This window comes from Tachyglossus aculeatus, chromosome X1, assembly GCF_015852505.1.
Source record: "Tachyglossus aculeatus isolate mTacAcu1 chromosome X1, mTacAcu1.pri, whole genome shotgun sequence".
NCBI lineage: Eukaryota > Metazoa > Chordata > Mammalia > Monotremata > Tachyglossidae > Tachyglossus > Tachyglossus aculeatus.
Genome location: NC_052101.1, coordinates 114,959,752 through 114,980,101, shown reverse-complemented (window position 1 = coordinate 114,980,101; position 20,350 = coordinate 114,959,752). Strand labels below are relative to the sequence as shown.

The 20,350-nt window shown below is 51.0% G+C and overlaps 1 protein-coding gene across 1 annotated transcript in view; it reads left to right on the top strand.

Annotated features, from left to right (window-relative positions):
- UHRF1 (ubiquitin like with PHD and ring finger domains 1) overlaps window positions 1-15,672 on the top strand; it is a 35,921-nt gene extending 20,249 nt beyond the window's left edge. The window contains exons 5-16 of the mRNA XM_038772746.1: window positions 510-619; window positions 1,240-1,426; window positions 2,585-2,708; window positions 2,805-2,912; window positions 9,974-10,078; window positions 10,205-10,311; window positions 11,215-11,377; window positions 11,504-11,641; window positions 12,013-12,136; window positions 12,226-12,386; window positions 14,091-14,189; window positions 15,289-15,672. Of these exons, the coding sequence (XP_038628674.1) occupies window positions 510-619; window positions 1,240-1,426; window positions 2,585-2,708; window positions 2,805-2,912; window positions 9,974-10,078; window positions 10,205-10,311; window positions 11,215-11,377; window positions 11,504-11,641; window positions 12,013-12,136; window positions 12,226-12,386; window positions 14,091-14,189; window positions 15,289-15,435 (1,573 nt within the window). The 3' untranslated portion in view covers window positions 15,436-15,672. The remainder of the gene's footprint in view (window positions 1-509; window positions 620-1,239; window positions 1,427-2,584; window positions 2,709-2,804; window positions 2,913-9,973; window positions 10,079-10,204; window positions 10,312-11,214; window positions 11,378-11,503; window positions 11,642-12,012; window positions 12,137-12,225; window positions 12,387-14,090; window positions 14,190-15,288) is intronic.
- The last annotated feature ends 4,678 nt before the right edge of the window (window positions 15,673-20,350 follow it).

Genomic DNA, 20,350 nt, shown 5'->3' with positions numbered 1-20,350 from the left:
GGAAACATTCAATGAAGGTAGAGGACACAGTTCTTGCCCTCAGAGTTTACCATGGGAAAGCTAGGAAGGACCAGATTTGTAGTAATAATACTAACAAAAACTGGTTTTTATTAAGCACTAACTCTATGCTAAAGCACTGGGGTAGATACAAGATCATCAGGTCGCACAGGGTGCTCACACTTTAAGTAGAAGGAAAAACAGATATTGGACTCCTACTTTGCAGCTAAGGGAACTGAGGTCCAGAGAAACGAAGCGACTTGCCCAAGGTTACACAGCAAGCCCGTGGCAGAGCTGGGCTTAGAACCCAGGTCCTCCGACTCCCAGGGCTGGGCTGTTTCCACTAGGCCACACTGCTTCTCTTGTAAACTTTCAATAGGAAGTTGTTGGAGTTGTTTTGGGATGTGGGGGGTCGCGGTTGCTCCCGTGAGTCGCTCTCCTGGGTGCTTGGTGGTCTCATGTGTGCCTCGGTGTGGGGCGGAAGCCACTCTCTGATGGGCGTTTTCTTTCAGGGATGCCGGGGACTCCCTCAATGACTGTAGAATATCCTTTGTGGATGAAGTTTACAAAATTGAAGAGCCAGGCAGCAGGAGCCCAGTCGGCTTTGAAAACCCACTAAAAAGTAAGTTGCCGGGCCTGCTCAGCCCTCTCCCAGCGAGAGCCCTTATGTTTTCTAAGGGTCGTGGGTGAGTAGACCTCTCCAGGGGAGAGTTACCTTTCTTCACCCAGTCTGTGCATTCATTCAGTCTTATTTATTGAGCACCTACTGTGTGCAGAGCACTGTACTAAGTGCTTGGGGGAGAGTACAACAGACCCATTCCCTGCCCACAGCGAGTTTACAGTCTAGAGGGGAAGACAGACATTAATATAAAAGTAAGTTAATTACAGTTATATACATAAGTGCCGTGGGGCTGGGAGGGGGGGATGAATAAAGGGAGCAAGTCGGCGATGCAGCAGGGAGTGGGAGAAGAGGAAAGGAGGGTTTAATCAGGAAAGGCCTCTTGGAGGAGATGGGCCTTCAATAAGGTTTTGATGCTGGGAGGAGAGTCGTTGTCTGTCGGATTCGAGGAGGGAAGGCGTTCCAGGCCAAAGGCGGGATGTGGGCGAGGGGTCGGCTATGAGAGGCACAGAGAGAAGGTTAACATTAGAGGAGCGAAGCGTGCGGGCTGGGTTGGCGTTAGGAGAGTAGTGAGGTGTGGTAGGAGATGGCCAGATGATTAACAGCTTACTCTCTGTGTCCAGGGCAGAGCGGACCGGTGTGTAAGCATTGCAAGGACAACCCAAACAAGACCTGCAGGGTGTGTGCCTGCCACTTGTGTGGAGGGAAACAGGACCCAGAGAAGCAGCTGATGTGTGATGAGTGCGATATGGCCTTCCACATCTACTGCCTGAACCCCCCTCTCAGCAGCATTCCAGATGATGAGGACTGGTAAGTCCCCAGGGGGTGGGGAGGGGCCGAAGCGGGGGGAATGCTCTGGTGCTGGGCTGGTATGCCTTTTCTTTGGGCAGGGAGCCCTGCCTTGAGAGACTGGCGAATCATCTAAAGAAAGATTCTCCTACTCTGAGCGTTTGGCCTGGGGGCTCTTCCATCTAAAACAGGGATTTCGGAAGAGGTACTCTGGAAGTTGATAGGGCCCGGAAACATAGGTGGGTTTGGCTGGATTCACGGATGGGCACATGCACCCCTGTCCCCCTTTGCGGGTCACCTTTGGTAAAGTTAGGGGGGCTAGAAGGGTCTGGCTAGCCTGGCAGAGGAGTGGTCGGCAACAAGTTTAGAGGGAACGGCAAGGGTTGCCAGAAGGTCAGTTCTTAACGGACATCCAGAAGGGCAACCATCGGTCGGTTCCTCCAGGTGGCTTGGTGTCCTTTGTGGAAATAGAATCCTGAACTGGCAGACCCCGGGGGAGGGTTGGAGGGGATATGGTGGTTCTGCTGAGAATGGTGTGGTACATGGTTTTATGATCCAGTGTCCTCGAATGAACCGTGGCGCCGCTCCAGAATGCCTGTGGGCACCCATGATTTCCCCCCCTGAATTTCGGACTTGAGCTAGGCATCTGACAGCTAGGACTGATGTCATTTGTACTGTCTTCACAGAGCTTGAAAGTTCAGGGGTCTTAAAGCCAAACGACTTGCGATTTTGGCATAGTCTTATTATTCCGTAATTATTTTTCTCTCCTCTGTGGTCTACTGGAAAATTCAGCGAGGCTGGAGATTAGATTTGCGGCCAAATTTCTAAGTAGGGCAGGCTCTTTCCTGTAAGTCTGCTGCATTTTGGAGCCTTGGTGGAAACAAGCGTGCCTTTCACTTTCAGAGGAGTGGCTGGGGCTGTTTCGTGTTGGGGAAAGTGAGGAAATCACGGATGAGCTACTTTTTGCCTATTCCTTTTCCTCCCTGGTCCCGAGTAGATCCTCCCCCTTCCCCAGCAAAGACTCTCCTGCAGGTTTTTTCTTTTCCAAGCCGTCGTTTGGTGCTGTAGAAAGTCACTGAGACTGCGTAGGATGGAAGAGAAACGCGCGCGCCCCGAGGCTCGGTTGACGTCAGATGTCCGAGACCACAATCGGGTTCATTTTACCGGTTTGTAACATAGGTATTGCCCAGAATGTCGGAATGATGCAAGCGAGGTGGTCTTGGCTGGGGAGAAGTTGAAGGAAAGTAAAAAGAAGGCAAAGATGGCATCTGCTACATCATCCTCTCAGAGAGACTGGGGCAAGGTACCCGCTCACCTGTTTCTGGGCTTGGTTTATTTGCCATTTCAGCGGCCCAGTTCAGAGTGCTTCACGAGCGTCCCTTTTTTGTCCCCTGAACAGGGCATGGCGTGTGTTGGCCGCACCAGGGAGTGCACAATCGTTCCCTCTAACCACTATGGACCCATCCCCGGGGTTCCAGTTGGTACCATGTGGAAATTCAGAGTGCAGGTAGGAACCCGTTAGCTGCATGATGCTTTGGTGACTGATTTCAGATGGATGAGCCCGTAAGCGCCTTGAGAGCAGGGATGCTGCAGCGTTTTCTTTTGTTGCTTATATTCTTCAAGCGCCCAGCACGGTGCCGGGGGAGGGGGGCACACGCACCCCTCTCTCCCCGACATCGTTGGGCCCAGTGCATGGTAGACCCTCGGTCGATTGCTGCTGTTGATGATGTGGTATTTTTGTCGTTGTTGTTGTCGTTGTTTCCGTGTGGGTTCCCCCGCCCCCGCGGTTCACTGTGAACTGGCACCCCTTGGAACCGGAGGTGGCCCGGGGCGGGGTAGGTGGGGGTGTGGTCCAGGGTTGCCCTGGAATTTGAGGCGGGGGCGGGAGGGGGCTGATGAGGGACCTGCCCTCGGGCACCCCCGATGGACCTCGGGCACATACTGCCACCCTCGAACCGGACTAGAAACCGCCCAAACTGCGAGCGCCCTGATGACCAAGGGAAGCCCACGCCCCAGAAACTGGCAGTGGCAGCCATGAACTTTTAATCGTCGATTAAAACCAATGGCTGACGAGCCCCCTTCCTCTTCCCTCCCCATCCCTTCCGGGCCTAGGGATTTAGTGGTTGACAAGCCGGGCGAGGCGATCCTTGTCTGCCGATGGGGAAATTTGGGCGCTGGGGCCCGTTACCGTGCCTTGGCCTGCCTTGCTTTTATGACCGTCGTGATTTCTGGTATCTGTTCAGTGCTTACTCTGGGCCGAGCACCGTACCGAGCGCGGGGGGAGGGAACAAAGATACGGGTTCAGGCGGTTCAAGGGTCATACAATCTAAAAGGTGGGGAGGGCAGACACCCCAGCAGAGAGATCACTCTTGCTCTCACCTTCCCTCCCCCACTGCCCATCTTGGACGCTCCTCGTCGACGCCCCCCCCTCCGCCTTCAAGCAGGAGCCCGTCTCGCCCACCTAGCCGTCGCCCCATCTCCCCGCTCCCTTTCTGCTCCAGACTCTTTGGAAAAAATGGGTCTCATCCACCTGCCACCTTCACTTGCTCTCCCAACCCTTTCCCTGAGCTCACCGAACCCGCCCTCTCCAGTGTCAGCGATGACCTCCTCGTACAAGGCCAAGTTCAGTGCGGTCTACTCTGTCTCGGTCCTAGTCTTCCTCGACTCGTGGGCCCGCCGTGGAGACATGGTCGACGGCTCCTCTTTCCTGGAAATGCTTTTTCACCTCGGTTTCCCCGACGTGCGTCTCCTACCCTGCGGGCCACCCCTCCTACGTTTCATTTGCTAGCTGTTCTTTCACTTCTCAACCCTCCGACTCCAAGCGTCCCGGGCTAGATTCCACTTTGGGTCCTCTAAACGCTTCTCTCTGTACAACTCATTCTCTCTGGGAGCTCCATCCATTCCTGTGGCCTCATTCATTCATTCAGTTGCGTTGTTTATTGAACGCTTACTGTGTGCAGAGCACTGTGCTTGGGAGAATACCGTACAACAATAAGCAGACACATTCCCTGCCCACGACGAGCTTACTATCTAGCTTTGGCTAACCACTTCCAGGCGGATGGCTCCCAGACCTCCCTCTCCGGCCCCGACCTCTTGCCTGATTTACCACCCCTCATTCCCTCTTGCCTCTCCGGGACATCTCTGGTTGGGTGTCCCGAAGGCCCCTCAAACTCGATCTGCATCTGATGCTGTACTTCTCATCTTCCCACTTAAGCCCACCCCCACCTCCTAACTTTCGGATCTGCCATTAACACCTCCATCCTCCCTGTCCCAGGAGGAAGCTCGGTACCCGGGTGTCACCCCAGAATCCTCTCCTTCTTTCCGTTCTAGCCACTATCCCTCCATGGCTAGATCTCGCTGATTCTCCTGCCACATTATTTCTCAGATCCGCCCCTTCCTCTGCACCCAAATGGCAGCCCCGTGGGTTCAAGCTCTCGTCTTTGCTCGGTCAGATGGCAGTGTCGGCCTCCTCACTGATCTCTGTACCCAGCCCTCTTCAGCCTCTTCTTTCTCGGTCCAGGTCATTTTCCTAAAGCGTTCTTCTGCTCCCGCCTGTCCCCTCCTCAGTAGCCCCAGGAGGCTCCCTGTTTCTCTCCGTTTCCCTTGACCATCGGCTACCAGACGGCTGACCGGTTAGCCCTCCTTGCTCGGCTGCCCTCTTCTGGTTTTTCCCTAGAGAGTCCCATTACTGCCTCTCACCGTCCCCTCTCCTGCCTCTGGCCTTCTGCCACCTAGAGCTCCCTCTCCTTTCAGATCTGCCCGAACCCCAGCTCTCCCCATCTTTGGAGACCTCTGGGAATTCCACCGCCCCCAAGCCCCCCCGCCGTGAGGCCTTCCTCAGTGACATGACTTCTCCCCAGGTCCCGTCCTCCCAGTTACCACCTCGGCACCCGGGCTTTTAATTGATTTGGGCCCTTTCCTCTTGAAGGACTAAAACGCATTTCCCCACGCGTTCCCCCCCTTGGCGTTCTCCTTTTTCTCCTAAGCGGTAAAGGGTTCGGTGTCTGTCTCCCCCATTGGATTGTAAGGCCTTGAGAGTAGGAAGCGTATCTTTGACCCCCTCGGTCTCCTCCCAGGCGCTCGGTCCGGTGCTCAGCACCCAGGGCCGACGATACCAAGGGCTCCCGTCATCCATGCTGGAGGAGCCTCACTTGGTCCAGCCCCGGAGCATCGAGGGCCGAGGACCCGCATGGAGGAATTGACGCCGGTGCTAGTGGCTCGTCGCCCCTGCCGGTCGTGTTCCCTGCTGGGGCAGTGGTTGCACCGAGCGGGCAGACGGGCAGGGGGGCAGCCTGCCGCCAAGTGCTCGCAGAGGTTTCTTATGCGCAGGACCCGCTGATGGCCGAAGGGACCCCAGCCTGGTGCCACTCCTCTGCTGTAGCGCCATAAGCCAACGGGCGGCTGCCGCCTTGGCAGTTGCCGCGGACCTCGCCGCCCAAGTTGGCCTGCCCGTTTTTAGGATCCTGGCTGGGCCCCCCCACCTCACGGAAATGCCCCGGGCGGTTCTTCGGACGGATGGAAACCTCCGCCACTGATGGCGCAGAGCTTCAGGAGACATTCCTCCGCGGGAGGAGTCGGGACCCGTGAAGCACTCACTCGATCAACAGTATCTACGGAGTGCTCCCTCTGGGCGGAGCACTGTTGATTGACTGGGTAAAGTCAGTAAAGAAACCCGAAGAGAAGCAGCAGAACCTCGCTGGGGCGGTGGGGGCCGGGGGAGGCTTCGGGCCCTGCCGTGCTGCTCCAGGCAGGGTCGCCCTTGATGTTAGACGTGTGCTCCGATGGGACCTCCGGGCGGAACCACTGGGAACACGTGCCGGTCCTCTTGCCGCCTCATCTGGGGCCATCGCCGCCCGCGAGGCCGCGCACGCCCTGGCCTCCCATCCGACCTGACTGGATGCCAGAGATTTCGGCCGTCCTCCTGCAGCACCTCCCGATTCGGGGGTGGAGGAGTGTGCAGGGGTGGGGGGACGGGACGGTGGTCGCCTTTTCTCCGGACGCGCCCCGGGCCTCCAGGCCCCAAGAGGGAATGGGCCCACCCATTTTAGATCATCGGGTAGGTGTGGAGCGCGAATGGATTCTGATGACCTGAGTGGCATTGCCGGCTACCCCCTGCCAGTTCCCTCAGGTCTCTGAGTTTGGTCTTGGACGTTGTTGCTCTTGTCATCTTGTCTGTCTGTGGGCCCCTCCCCCACCCTCCTTTTTTTTTTTTTTTTATTGTGAGCCCTTGGAGGGCCAGGCACAGTGTCTTAATTCTCTCCTGGGTATTCCCGCCACACCCACTCCAGGGCTTAATGCAGTGCTTTGCCCACGATAGGAGGCAGATTCCCGTGACTCCTAAGCAGTCACGACCACCCCAATGTTCTGACAGTTGTTCCGGTGGGGGGCCTGAGGGATGGTGGTGGGTGGCACTGACCCATGGAACTGGGAGTCCCAACGGTTGGGAGTTCCAGGTTGCATATATTGAAGTGCCAGCACCCTTTGGGGGAACACCAAAACGTCTCTATCACTCCCGGCTGATTGGTGAGAGCAAACTTGCTCACCAGCATCAACGTTTATTGTGCTAGCATTTACTGCCGTGCACCTGGTGAGGCATTAGGGCTGTACTTATGAACTGCCCCAGTCCTCAGTTTGAGTTAACTGTGGTATTAAGCGCTTACTGTGTGCCAGCCACCGTACTAAGCGCTGGGGTAGGTAAAAGATAATCGTGTTGGACGTGGTCCTTGTCCCACAGAGGGCTCCCGGTCTCCATCCCCATTTTACAGATGAGGAGACTGAGGCCCAGAGAAGTGAAGTGACTTGCCCGAGGTCACCCAGCAAACAGTGAATCGAGGTGGAGGGGGGTGGCGACAGATGAGACTAAGGAACGTAAACTGAACGTAAGCAGGCCTACGCCAGGTTTAACTGACCCGACGTAGCAGCAGAAGGTTAAGAGACGACCACAGCAGACAGATGATTTCTGGCAGGCAGAAATCGGCAGAGGTGGTGGCCCCGCTTGGGCAAAGGCTTTCTTTGTTGGTGAAGATCAAATAGGAAGGAAGCGGAGTGGAGACTAGGTGGGCCTGATGCGGGACAAATCCACTAGCGCAATTGGGGGGGCCTTCCCTTATCTGGGAAGCCCTTGGGCCAGTGCGCTGATTTCACCTCGGGGTCTTTCCAGCCACTCTGAGAGGTGTGGCTGGGACCCGGCTGTCGGTGGTGCCATCTTGGAAAAGCGAGAGACTGCCAGATGGTGAGCACAGGTTGAGGGGAGAGGGTCTGATCAGGGAAAGAGGTAGCAATCTAAGGTGATGGACAGAAGCAGAGAGGCCATGTCCAGCCCCAAAGGGGCAGCCTCGGGGGAGATTCTGAGGTGGAGGGAGGGAGACGGGAGCGTAGGACACAGGTCAGAGTCGGGGGCTCCGGGTGCGGAGCCATGGAGGCCGCCCTATCTCGAAGCTGGTGTCCAGAAGGTGATGAACCGTGAACGGTGGATGGTGCAGCAGGCCAACCCCACGCTTGCGAGTCTCTCCCAGACACCCTTGCAATTGCCAAGGGAGAGCATCAACCGGAACTCGATAGGGTCCGGCAGGGTTTCTCTGAAGAATGTAGAACTACTCTGTAGGACCTCTGTAGAACAGATGGCTGACATCTGTGCAACGGGCTGTACTTAGCGCTGGGGAAAAGTAGCCGGATATCAGGGGTGGGAGGGAGGAGAGACGAACCCAACCCTACCTCCGCCCCAGCCAATCATGGAGACCAGCGGAAGGTAAGCTTTGGGCTCTGTGGCTGCAGCTTTCTGCAGCCCTGCTCCTACCTGGCAATGGCAAATAGGTCAGTGGGAGGGAGGGGGCGTCCTGCGTGCGTCTGGGCGCCGTGGATTCTGGGAAAAGCGTCCGTTTGATCCACTGACGATCAGTCTTTCCATATTGACCCAGGTCATTGGAAGAGGGGGGAAAAAATCTCACTTTCCAGGTTCTCACAATCATCCTGGCCAGCAGCAGTAAGTGACAGTGCTGCGTGCGGAGCCCTGTATCCCCACCGTCCTCTCATCGTATCATTTCATCAGCTCCCTCAGCAGTGATTTAATTGCTTCCTTTTGTTTTTATCGTTTGTAATCTGTGCTCATATTCTTTTTAACCTATCGTACATCTGTCAATGGGTGGCTGCCCATCTCCCTCGACTGTCTCCTGGTCAAGGACCAGGAACTCCTCGAGGGCATAGAACATGACCTGGATTCCCATCCTATGCTCCCGAATGCCCGATATGGTGCCCTGCGGCTAGGAGGCTCCAAGTCCGCTGCCTCTGTCCCCAGTAGCCCCTCGCCCCCTCCCTCACCCCCCAGGCCCAGCACAGTCCTCCGCACCTAGTAGGCACTCGATAATGCCGGTGGTGATCCGCTGGAAGTCACAGGTCTGCTGCTGTGTTGGTAGTAGTCGTGACGATTACTCATCGTTTAGCTGCCATAATTTATTCCCCGACATTTAGAGATGTGGAATCAGTCCTTCGATAGCCTTCATCGATCAGTGGTGTTTCTGGAGCGCTTACTATGTGCAGAGCGCTGTTTTAAGCACTTGGAGTAGTATAATAGAATTAGCAGCCACATTTCCTGCCCATAATGAGCTTAGTCTAATAATAATACAAATTATCGCATTTCATCATCATCAATCGTATTTATTGAGCGCTTACTGTGTGCAGAGCACTGTACTAAGCGCTTGGGAAGTACAAGTTGGCAACATATACAGTCCCTACCCAATATTGGGCTCACAGTCTAAAAGACTGTATTTGTTAAGCACTTGTTTTGCATTTGTTAAGCACTTACTATGTGCCAAGCACTGTTCTAAGCACTGGGGTAGGTACAAGGTAATTGGGTTGGACACAGTCCCTATCCCACAGGGGGCTTGCAGTCTTAATCCCCATTTAAAGATGAGGTCACTGAGGCACAGAGAAGTGACTTGCCCAAGGTCACACAGCAGACAGGTGGCAGAGCCAGGATTAGAACCCACATCCTCTGACTTCTAAGCCTGTGCTGTTGCCACTTGGCCGTGCTCTTCATGAACCTACTTCCCTAAAAGCACCGATTCCCTGCATGAGTGAGAGAGAGAGAGAGAGTGTGTGTGTGTGTGTGTGCGCGCGCGCGTGTGTGTTGGGGGGGTGTCTCAGCCAGGTGTTAAATTGAGAGACTCGATGCCTGCAAAAACTATAGTGAGTTCCAATCGGTGAGTAGCATTTGCTATGGCCGGGTGCGGAGCACTGTCCTGAGCACTGGGAAGAGAGTAATCAGGGGGAAACACAGTCCCTGCTTTCAAGGAACTTTCGATCTAATGAGGAAGACCCACAGCCACAAATTACTTAGAGTTAGCGGCGGGGAGGAAGAGGAGGACAGGATGAAAGCAGAGCCAGTTTTGCGATGAAACAGTATGTTGGTTTTGTAGCGAACAAAGATGGGGGCGTGTGCGTGTGTGTGAACACGTGAGTATGAGAAACGTCTGGTTAAATACCATATTGGCAAGCTGGAGAAGAAGTGTCAACGATGGACCTCCCCCGCCCCCCTCAAAAAAACCCGACTTCCCCCTCTCTCTCTCCTAGGTGAGTGAGTCTGGGGTTCACAGGCCTCACGTGGCAGGGATCCACGGGAGAAGCAACGACGGGGCATATTCATTGGTCCTGGCGGGGGGTTATGAGGACGACGTGGTAAGTGGCTCTTTGCCATTCCTGGTGACGAGGGGCTCGGTCGGGGAGCCGGAGGAGCTGGGGTGGGGGGATGCCTCTCTCCTCTGCACCTGGGCTAAACCTGACCGGCTTGTCTGTGTGTTTCAGGACCATGGTAATTCTTTCACGTACACAGGCAGTGGAGGGAGAGACCTTTCTGGCAACAAGCGGACGGCGGAGCAGTCCTGTGATCAAAAACTCACCAACATGAACAGGTGGGGCCTTTTTCTCAGCTTATCTCTGGCCCGTTGCCCCATGGCGGTCACCCGTTTGGACATTTGCAGAAGAGGGGGCTCTGGGGAGAGTGTGGAAGGGTTTCAAGCTTGAGGCCTGACCTGAAGGCTTGTGTGGTTCCTTTGTCTCCAGCCTTAGCTGTTAAAATTTCCAACCACTTCAAGTTGCAAAATAGGACACGGATTCAGAGAAGCAGCATGGCATAGTGGATAGAGCACTGGCCTGGGAGTCAGGAGGTCATGGGCTCAAATCCTGGCTCAGCCACTTGACTTGCCCAAGGTCACGCAGCAGACACTTCACTTCTCCGGTCCTCAGTTCCCTCGTCTGTAAAATGGGGATTGAGACTGTGAGCCCCACATGGGACAGGGATTGTGTCCAACTCGATTTGCATGTATCCACCCCAGCACTTAGTTTGGTACCTGGCACGTTGTAAGCGCGTAACAAATACCACAATTGTTATTAGTGCGGAAGTCTGGAGTCGGAATCGAGCCCCTCCGTTCCCCTCCACTTTCTCCAGCTCCTTGAAAGGCTGAGCATCTTGTCATGAGAAGCAGCGTGGCCTAGTGGCTAGAGCCCAGACCTGGGCGTCAGAGGATCTAGATTCTAATCCCACCCCCGCCACTTGTCTCCTGTATGACCTTGGACAAGTTGCTTCACTTCTCTGGGCCTCAGTTACCCCATCTGCAAAATGGGGATTAGACTGTGAGACCTATGTGTGGGACATGAGACCGTGTCCAACCCGATTAGCTTGTATCCACCTAGCGCTTAGGACAGTGCCCAGCAGATAGTAAGCGCTTAACAGGTACTGTAAAAAAAAAAAAAAAAAAAAAAAAACACAAGAAACAAACTGAGAACTGATCAATTGTCTCGCATGCCTCTTGCAGAGCCTTGGCTTTGAACTGCAGCGCTCCCATCAATGACCGAGACGGGGCCGAAGCCAAGGATTGGCGAGCTGGGAAACCCGTCCGGGTCGTCCGGAACGTCAAAGGAGGGAAGCATAGCAAATACGCTCCCGCTGAGGGGAATCGCTATGACGGCATATACAAGGTACCTCAGGGGTTCCGGCCGCGCCCCTGGCCTCTCCTTTTCCTTCCATGAGTCTGGGCTGGGTTCTCGTCCCGCCATCTTGAATTGGCAGCCACTCAGTCGCTGTCGATCCCTACTCCTTCACAGGTGGTGAAGTATTGGCCGGAAACGGGGAAATCGGGGTTCCTGGTATGGCGTTACCTCCTGAGGAGGGATGATGAGGAGCCTGGCCCCTGGACCAAGGAAGGCAAGGACAGGATAAAAAAACTTGGCCTCACAATGCAGGTAAGGCACGGCAGGTGCCTCTACCACTAGACGCTTCGTAGTGTTTTTCCTTTCGTCTGCTCTATGGTCTGAGTAAATTGGCGTGAGACTATTTAACTCGCCTTAATGACTACCAAGAGCATAAGCGTAATCCAAGCCTCCCCACTCCCCCTTGGGGTCTCGCGAACGTAATTTTGGCACAGTGGGGGATTTTAAAATGCGGCAAGACGAAAACATACCGACGGGAGCCGGCACGGTGGCCCTCCAGCGGGAGCAGGCTTTTGGTTGGAGACATTTTCCCCCGAGTTGTTTCAGAGTGAGCTTTTGCCGGTCTGGCGTGGGGTGGCGGGCCGGAATGTCTCTCTTTGCCTGACCTGTTTGTGTTCTCCCAGTATCCTGAAGGTTATCTGGAAGCCGTGGCCAACAAGGAGAAGGAGAAAGAAAACAAGAAGGGGAGTGATGAGGAATTAGAATCCCCAAGGAAAGGGAAGGGAAAAAGAAAGAGGAAATCAGCAGGTTGGTGTCTTGAGAGGGGCCGCCTTGGGAAGGGTCCCCTCACACCATTCGGCCTCTGGCTGACTGCCCCCCCGGCTCTCTGTTGCCAGGTGCTGGTGGGGAGACTGTTTCGGCCTTTCCCAGAGGAACCCCGAAGAAAACAAAAGTGGAGCCCTACAAACTGACCTCTCAGCAGAAGGCCCTCATCCGAGACGATGAATCCAACGAGAAGCTGTGGAACGAAGTACTGGAAGCACTGAAGGATGGACCGGTCAGTCTGGACTTTCCTTTGTTCTAAATCCACATCTCCACTGGGGCTGGCCCTAGGGGAACCCCTGCATCTTCCCTGCGAGTGAGACCCCTCCCCCCAGAGAGCTGCAGTCCTATGGCCGGTCGCGGCTGGGGAGGAGGCCAGGGCCGGCTGTTGAGGGCCTAAGTCACCAGCACCCCTGTGCCACTCTTCTCTTGAATTGGAGGGGCGGGGTAGAGGTTATTTTGTGTTAATAATAATAATAATAATAACAACAACAACAATGATAATAATAATGACAATGATGGTACTTGGTAGTGCTTAACTCTACCAAACACTGATGTAAGTGCTGGGGTGGTTACAAGCAAATTGAGTTGAACAACAGTCCCTGTCCCACACGAGGCTCACGCGCTTAATCCCCATTCTACATATGAGATAACTGAGGCCCAGAGAAGTGAAGCGGCTTGCCTGAGGTCACACAGCAGACCCCTGGCAGAGTTGGGACTAGAACCCAGGTCCTCTGACTCCCAGGCCCGAGCTCTTTCCACTAGGCTGCTTCTGTTGACTTCAGATTGCTCAGCAGATGATTTCTTGATCTCCTTTTTTTATAAAAAAAACCTCTTGACAGTTTATTATATGGCCTCAGGCATGTCATTCCAGGTGGTGGGGGGCAGTTCGTTGTAGTAAAGCCTTAACTAGGAATGTGACCTATCCAGGGCTTAGGAAGCACACTCCTGTTTTAAGCTAAGAGCGAAAAACTGAAGCAAAGGTAACCTTCTAGTATCTGATAGTACAGTGCTCTGCACACAGTAAGTGCTCAATAAATACGATTGAATTGAATGATAGGCATAGAGGTCTTGAGCTAAGACCCCCTCTTTTCCCCGCCCCCTCCAAACAGCCTAAAACAAAGCCAGAGATGAAGTAAACCCAGCCCACGAAGGGATGGGGGTGGGGATCAGAGAGCACCTGGGGAGTGGGATTTGTGGGGGAATGGTGAGTTCAGCCTGGACATATGTACATATTTGCAACTTATTTATTCATATTAATGTCTGTGTCCCTCCTCTAGACTGTAACCTTGTTGTGGGTGGGGAAAGTGTCTGTTGTTATATTGTACTATCCCAATCGCTCAGTACAGTGCTTTGCACACAGTAAGCGCTGAATAAATATAATTGAATGAATGAATGACATTGCCCCGACCCCTTCCCCTGCCCTAGTCCTCGTGGAGGTTCTTAACATTGGCTAGGGAGGGGAGCCTCCTGGGCCATTTTTAGTCCTGGGCGTCTTGGAGGCAATTCTGGGTCTCTACAGTTGGGCCTAATTCTTGGGACGCACCTCAGGTTTTGGGGTCTGGACCGATCTAAAATTGCGCTGGAGCTGAAAACACAAGCCTCCTCGAATGCACCGTTGCCCTTTGGCTTTGGTTTGGATTCACTACCACCCTGTGTTTGCCCCTGCTTGGCTTTTAAGGGCGCTTCTGTTCTGTTCATGGAATCCCAGACCCTTAATTCCCGGTTTTGGGCTAAACTCATCATTTTTCAAGAATCCCATTTATTGGATGCTGTCGAGTGCCGAGCACCGTCCTGGGCACCTTGGGGGCATTTAAAAATCAAAAACAACAACAAGAAAAAAAAGTCCCTTCCCCAAAGGAACTTAGAGTCTAATGAGAGAGACAGATATTAAATGGGTGTGTGGGGCCATAACGACGAATTGACCTCTGAATTTCAGAAATTCCTGAATAAAGTGGAAGAAACTTTCCTGTGTATCTGTTGTCAAGAAGTGGTGTTTCGGCCCATCACAACAGTTTGTCAGCATAATGTGTGCAAGGTAAGACCCGCTTGTAAAGTCAGTGGGAATGGGTCCCCTCCCCTCCAGAAAATGCGATCAACCGTGGAACTTGTGTGGCACTTTATGATTATTATTGTTGTTATCAATAATACTTACGTATTTAAGCCCCTTACTATGTTCCAGGCACTGTACTAAGCGCTGGGGTGGATATGAGCTCATTGGGTTGGATACAGTCCCTATTCCACCTGGGATCACAGTCTCATCTGTAAAATGGGGACTGAGGTAACTGTGGCACAGAGAAGTGAAGTAATAATAATAACTGGTATTTGTTAAGCACTTACTATGTGCCACACACTTTACTAAGTGCCGGGGTGGATACAAGCAACTCAGGTTGGACACAGTCCCTGACCCGCATGGGGCTCACAGTCTTAATCCCCATTTTCCAGATGAGGTAACTGAGACCCAGAGAAGTGAAATGACTTGCCCAAGGTCACACAGCAGACAAGTGGCGGAGCCAGGCTTAGAAACCATGACCTTCTGACTCCCAGGCCCCTGCTCTATCCACTACGCCACACTGCTTCTCAGTATTTCTTTTGAAAATGCTTTCAGGCCTGTTACCTCGTTTCTGAGCCCCCTTTTTCCTCTCCTTCTCCCCATCCCCACCTCGCCCTACCCCCTTCCCCTCCCCACAGCACCTGGATATATGTTTGTACAGATTTATTACTCTATTTATTTTACTTGTACATATTTATTATTCTATTTATTTTGTTAATGATGTGCTTCTAGCTCTATTTCTATTTATTCTGATGACTTGACACCTGTCCACATGTTTTATTTTGTTGTCTGTCTCCCCCTTCTAGACTGTGAGCCCTTTGTTGGGTAGGGACTGTCTCTATATGCTGCCAACTTGTACTTTCCCAAGTGCTTAGTACAGTGCTCTGCACACAGTAAACGCTCAATAAATACGATTGAATGAATGAATTTCACTACCCTTGGGGGCGGGGGTAGTGTTTTCCAATTCTGCTATAGTGTACTTTCCCAAGCGCATAGTACACGGTGAGGGATCAGTCCATACCACTGATCAATTGGTCGAAGCAAATATCGCCAAAGGCTCTAAACTGTTTGAACTCTTTTGCAGGACTGCTTGGATCGATCCTTCAGGGCTGAGGTGTATAGTTGCCCGGCATGCCGCTACGATCTGGGCAAAGGCTATGCCATGCAGGTCAATCAACCTCTGCAGACCATCCTAAGCCAGCTCTTCCAGGGTTATGGCAATGGCCGGTGATTCTGTAAAGCACTTCTTCCTTTTTTTTTTTTTTTTTTATACAACTTGTCGATGGGTATCAGTGGGCTTAATTTAAACAAGTAGTTTTCCCCAAAAGGTTTGTCTTCCTCATTTCAAAAAAAAACCCCCAAAAAACAACAGCAAAAAAACCCCCCAAAAAACAAAAACAAAAAAAACTATAAACTTTGAGGAATCTACTTTGTATGTGTTGTGGCTTTTTTTATTATTATTTTAACGTTGGACTTTGCATTCTGTTTTTCTGCTGTTTTAGCGACACAAACTATTTTTTTCCTTTTTGAATGAATTTTGCAAACTACTTCCGGCAAAGGCTGCTAATGATTATGCCCGTGAGTTCTCAGAAAGCTCTTCCCCCTCCTCCACTCCCGAGAAAGTGGCTTGGATGCTAGAACAATCTTTTGTGTGTTTTTTTTTCTTTGTTTTGTTTTTAATGGCCAGTGGAATTGTCCATGAAGATAGAAGTGAGCATATGATCTATCTTGGCAACCCTTTTATTCAAGTTGGGCTACGTGCTGCTTAGGGGTTGGGCCTGTTCCCGCCTCGGGGGTTATCAGGGAGTCAAAGGGAACCCAGTTTTTTATTTTGTTTTTGGGCTTGTATCAAAAAGTTAAAGCCATTCCCCGCCAGCTGTCTTTTCTCGATGCAAGAAACCCCTCTGCCTGCATTCAGTTAAGGAACTGGGGCAAGACCATATTCTACCTCTGTTGGATTCTCTTTCTGTCTAAGAAACTATCTGGGTTGTCTGGCTCTGATCCAGGATGCCGTTGTGGAACATGCTAAAGCCATTCTAAAGTGCCTTTGGTCCTCTTCTGAAAGACTGGGCTCTTTTTTTAGCACTGAAATATTGAATTTGCCAATCGGATGATTTTTTTTTTCTGGGTTAAAAAAAAATGTAACACCGGAGGCAAACAACACTGGTGTTGGCATTGCAGACCGTGTAATAGCTTTGGATGCTAGGATGTATTTCGGTAAGACCAATTTACCAGGAAATGGAGAATTATGAGCCATAAGATTTTAAAAAAAATCAACAAAACACATAGTTTTTCTAAGTAAAATTTTTTGCAGTTGCTATGTAAAAGTTGATAATTTGTCAAGGGATTTTTCGGGTGAATGGATGGTAGGCTGTTCATCTAACAGTAAGGTTTGCAGTTTCATACCTCACCAAAACAGGGATGTTTTTCAATCACAGTTAACTGCTGGCAGACTGGAACAATATGCGTGGGTTTTTTTATATACTTTTTCCTCGTGGATAGAATGTTAATTTGTTAGGGGGAAAAACAATGACATGTAGGGTTTTTTCTAAGTTTGATTTTTTTTGTACAATGCAGATTTTAAGTTCTCAAAATAAATGTCTTTACAGATGAATTTTTTTTTTCTTCATTTCTTGGTGTTTGTTTCTCAAAAAGGATTAACGTTTCTGAAAAATGTTATGAAACTGCTTGGTTTCTCCATTGTTGGGTAGGGACCGTCTCTATGTGTTGCCAACTTGTACTTCCCAAGTGCTTAGTACAGTGCTCTGCACACAGTAAGCGCTCAATAAATACGATTGAATGAATGAATGAAAGTGTGCCAATATTTTAGCATGGTAGTCTAAAACTTCATTTTTGCCTGGACATAGATTCTTCACACCTGTGCCCAGGCAAAAATGAAGTTATAGACTACCATGCTAAAATATAGGTGATGAGCAGAGGATTATCATTATTATTACTATTATTGTTATTAGAGCAGTGTGGCCTAATGAATAGAGCAAGGACCTGGGTTCTACTCTCTGCCCTGCCACTTATCTGCTGTGTGACCTTGGGCAAGTCACTTCACTTTTCTGTGCCTCCCTTACCTCATCTGCAAAATTGGGGATTAAGACTGCGAGCCCCATGTGGGACTTGGACTGTGGCCAAACTGATAAACTTGACTCTACCCCAGAGCTTAGTACAGTGCCTGGCACATTGTAAGTGTTTAACAAATACCATTAAAAAAACAAAACAAACAAACAAAAAAAGTGGCGGAGCTGGAATTAGAACCCAGGTCCTCTGCCTCCTGGGCTTGGGCTCCTTCCAAGTAACAATGCGAGGCCTGCCTGTGGGTCTCGGCTCATTGTGGGTGGGGAATGTGTCTGTTGTTGTATTGTACTTTCCCAAGCGCTTAGTATGATGCTTTGCCCACAGTAAGCGCTCAATAAATACGATTGAATGAATGAATGAATGAGTCATGCCGGCCTGATGCATCGTGAAGCATCTGTTTTTCCCAGCCAGGAAGTTCATTTTTCAGTCAGCGACTCAGTTTAGAGTATTTGAAGACCCACTTTCTGTATCCACCTTCAAAGCCAATTATTTTCATCTCCCACAGAATTGTGGTGTTCCTCCTCACCCCCGATCTACAAGGGGCAGCTCAGCAAGGAATCCCAAAATTGCTAGGCTGGGCTGTACACTCCTGTGAGACTGAAAACCTTTGTCCAGAGCCTTAGGATGGCCATCCAACATTCCTCACTTTCCCCCAGTAACCCATTAAGTAGCTCATCCCCGAGACCCCTGCACTTCCTGTGGGACTGTATCCTATACACATCTCTCTCCTCTCCCTCCCCCCTCCCCCTTGCTGAGAGAAGTGTTAACATGGGTTTGCTTTGAATCTGCCCTCCTCAAGCTTCTTTGGGGGCCCCATTTGGCCTGATAGCATGGGATTTGGAAAACAAGCACATTAGCCCTGGCCACCCTCCTAGGTCAATCAAAAATCTGAAAGAAGCAGTGTGGCCTAGTGGATAGAACCTGGGCCTGGGTTCTAATCCCAGCTCTGCCACTTATCTGCTGTGCCACCTCAGGCAAGTACCTTCACTTCTGGGCCTCAGTTACCCTATCCATAAAAAAATGGGGATTAAGACTGTGAGTCCGATGTGGGACATGAACTGTGTCCAATCCGATTAGCTTGTATCTATCCCAGCATTTTGTACAATGCCTGGGACATAATAATTATTACTGTGGTACTTGTTAAGCGCTCGCTATGTGCCAAGCACTGTCCTAAGCACTGGGGTAGATACAAGTTAAGGTGGACACAGTCCCTGTCCTATATGGGGCTCACACTCTTTACCCCATTTTACAGATGAGGTAACAGGCCTAGAGAAATGAAGTGACTTGCCCAACTTCACAGGGCAGACGTGGCGGAGCTGGGATTAGAACCCAAAAGAGCTTAACAAGCATTTATGGAGCACAGACCTGGGAGTTGGAAGTTCATGGGCTCTAATCCCACTCTGCCACTCATCTGCTGGGTTACGTTGGGCAAGTCACTTCACTTCTCTGTGCCTCAGTTCCCTCATCTGGAAAATGGGGATTGAGACTGTGAGTCCCATGTGGGACAAGGACTGTGTCCAACCCGATTTGCTTGTATCCACCACAGCACTTAGTACAGTGCCTGGCACATAGTAAGCACTTAACAAATGCCACAATTATTATGTATTAAAAAAGGGGGTAGGTACCAGGTGGTACTTTGCTGGACCAAGTTTCTTGTCTCCACAAACTGAAATAAGACTCTGGACTGGACAGACACAATATGGGGAGTTGAATATCGCCAGGGGCCCCAGCAGGCTGAGTTGTAACTGGCATATGGGGAACCAGTCAGCTGCTTCTGTTCCGTGGCCGCTGCTGAAGTGTGCAGTCGGCGTCTTTAGACACGGTGGGCAGAATGCAGACCATTGAATTCTAGGCACTGAGCAGTCCGAAGGAGATAATGGTTGAATCCCTCGATTTATGCCTATGAGTGACCCACCAAAATTGGCTGTAAAGCCTGGATGTGGAATTTGGGTGAGCCTTTGTCAGTTCTCATTTTACCTGGTAGCCTTTTTTTTTTTTAATGGTCTTTGTTAAGCACTTACTATGTGCCAGGCACTGTAGTAAGTGCTGAGGTAGATACAAGCAAATCAGGTTGGACACATTCCCTGTCCCATATGGGGCTCAGAGTCTCAATCCCCATTTCCCAGATGAGGGAACTGAGGCACATAGAAGTGAAGTCACTTGCCAGAGCTCAAACAGCAGTCAAGTAGAGGAGCTGGGATTAGAACCCAGCTAGACTGTGAGCCCGCTGTTGGGTAGGGACCGTCTCTATATGTTGCCAACTTGTACTTCCCAAGCGCTTAGTACAGTGCTCTGCACACAATAAGCACTCAATAAATACAATTGAATGAATTAATGAATGAACCCAGGTCCTTCTGACTCGCAGGCCCAGGCTTTATCCATCCAGGCCATGCTGCTTCTCTAATTTATCTAATGGAGCACAGTAATACAGAATCCAAATCTTTTCCCCACAGATACATTTTGTGTTTGTGTGTGTGTGTGTGTGTGCCTGCCTGCTTGCAGTCTGTGTTTTGACCTCTGCACTCATTTGCGAGCAGCACAGTCTAACCAAACTTCTTGTGGGGTCGAACTGAAATTTAGCCAATCAGCGTTTTTAAAGGAAGTTTTTCCAAATGAAATCAAACTCTTGAATTGGAAGATTTATAGAGTAGTTAGGGGAACCAAACACCCTCTGTCTGTTTCCCATCCCCATCCTGGGCTGAGTGCTCTGCACACAGTAAGCGCTCAATAAATACGGTTGAATGAATGAATCCATTTGTAAAGTATTTAATCCTTAGGGAGCTTGCAAATAGGATTCTTTACCCCCTAAATTCATTCATTCATTCATTCATTCATTCAATCGTATTTATTCATTCAGTCATATTTATTGAGCGCTTACTGTGTGCAGAGCACTGTACTAAGCGGTTGGGAAGTACAAGTTGGCAACATATAGAGAGGGTCCCTACCCAACGACGGGCTCACAGTCTAGAAGCGGGAGACAGAAAACAAAACAAAACATGTAGACAGGTGACAAAACATGTAGACAGGTGTGACAATCAAGAGAGACGATCTGCTTTATT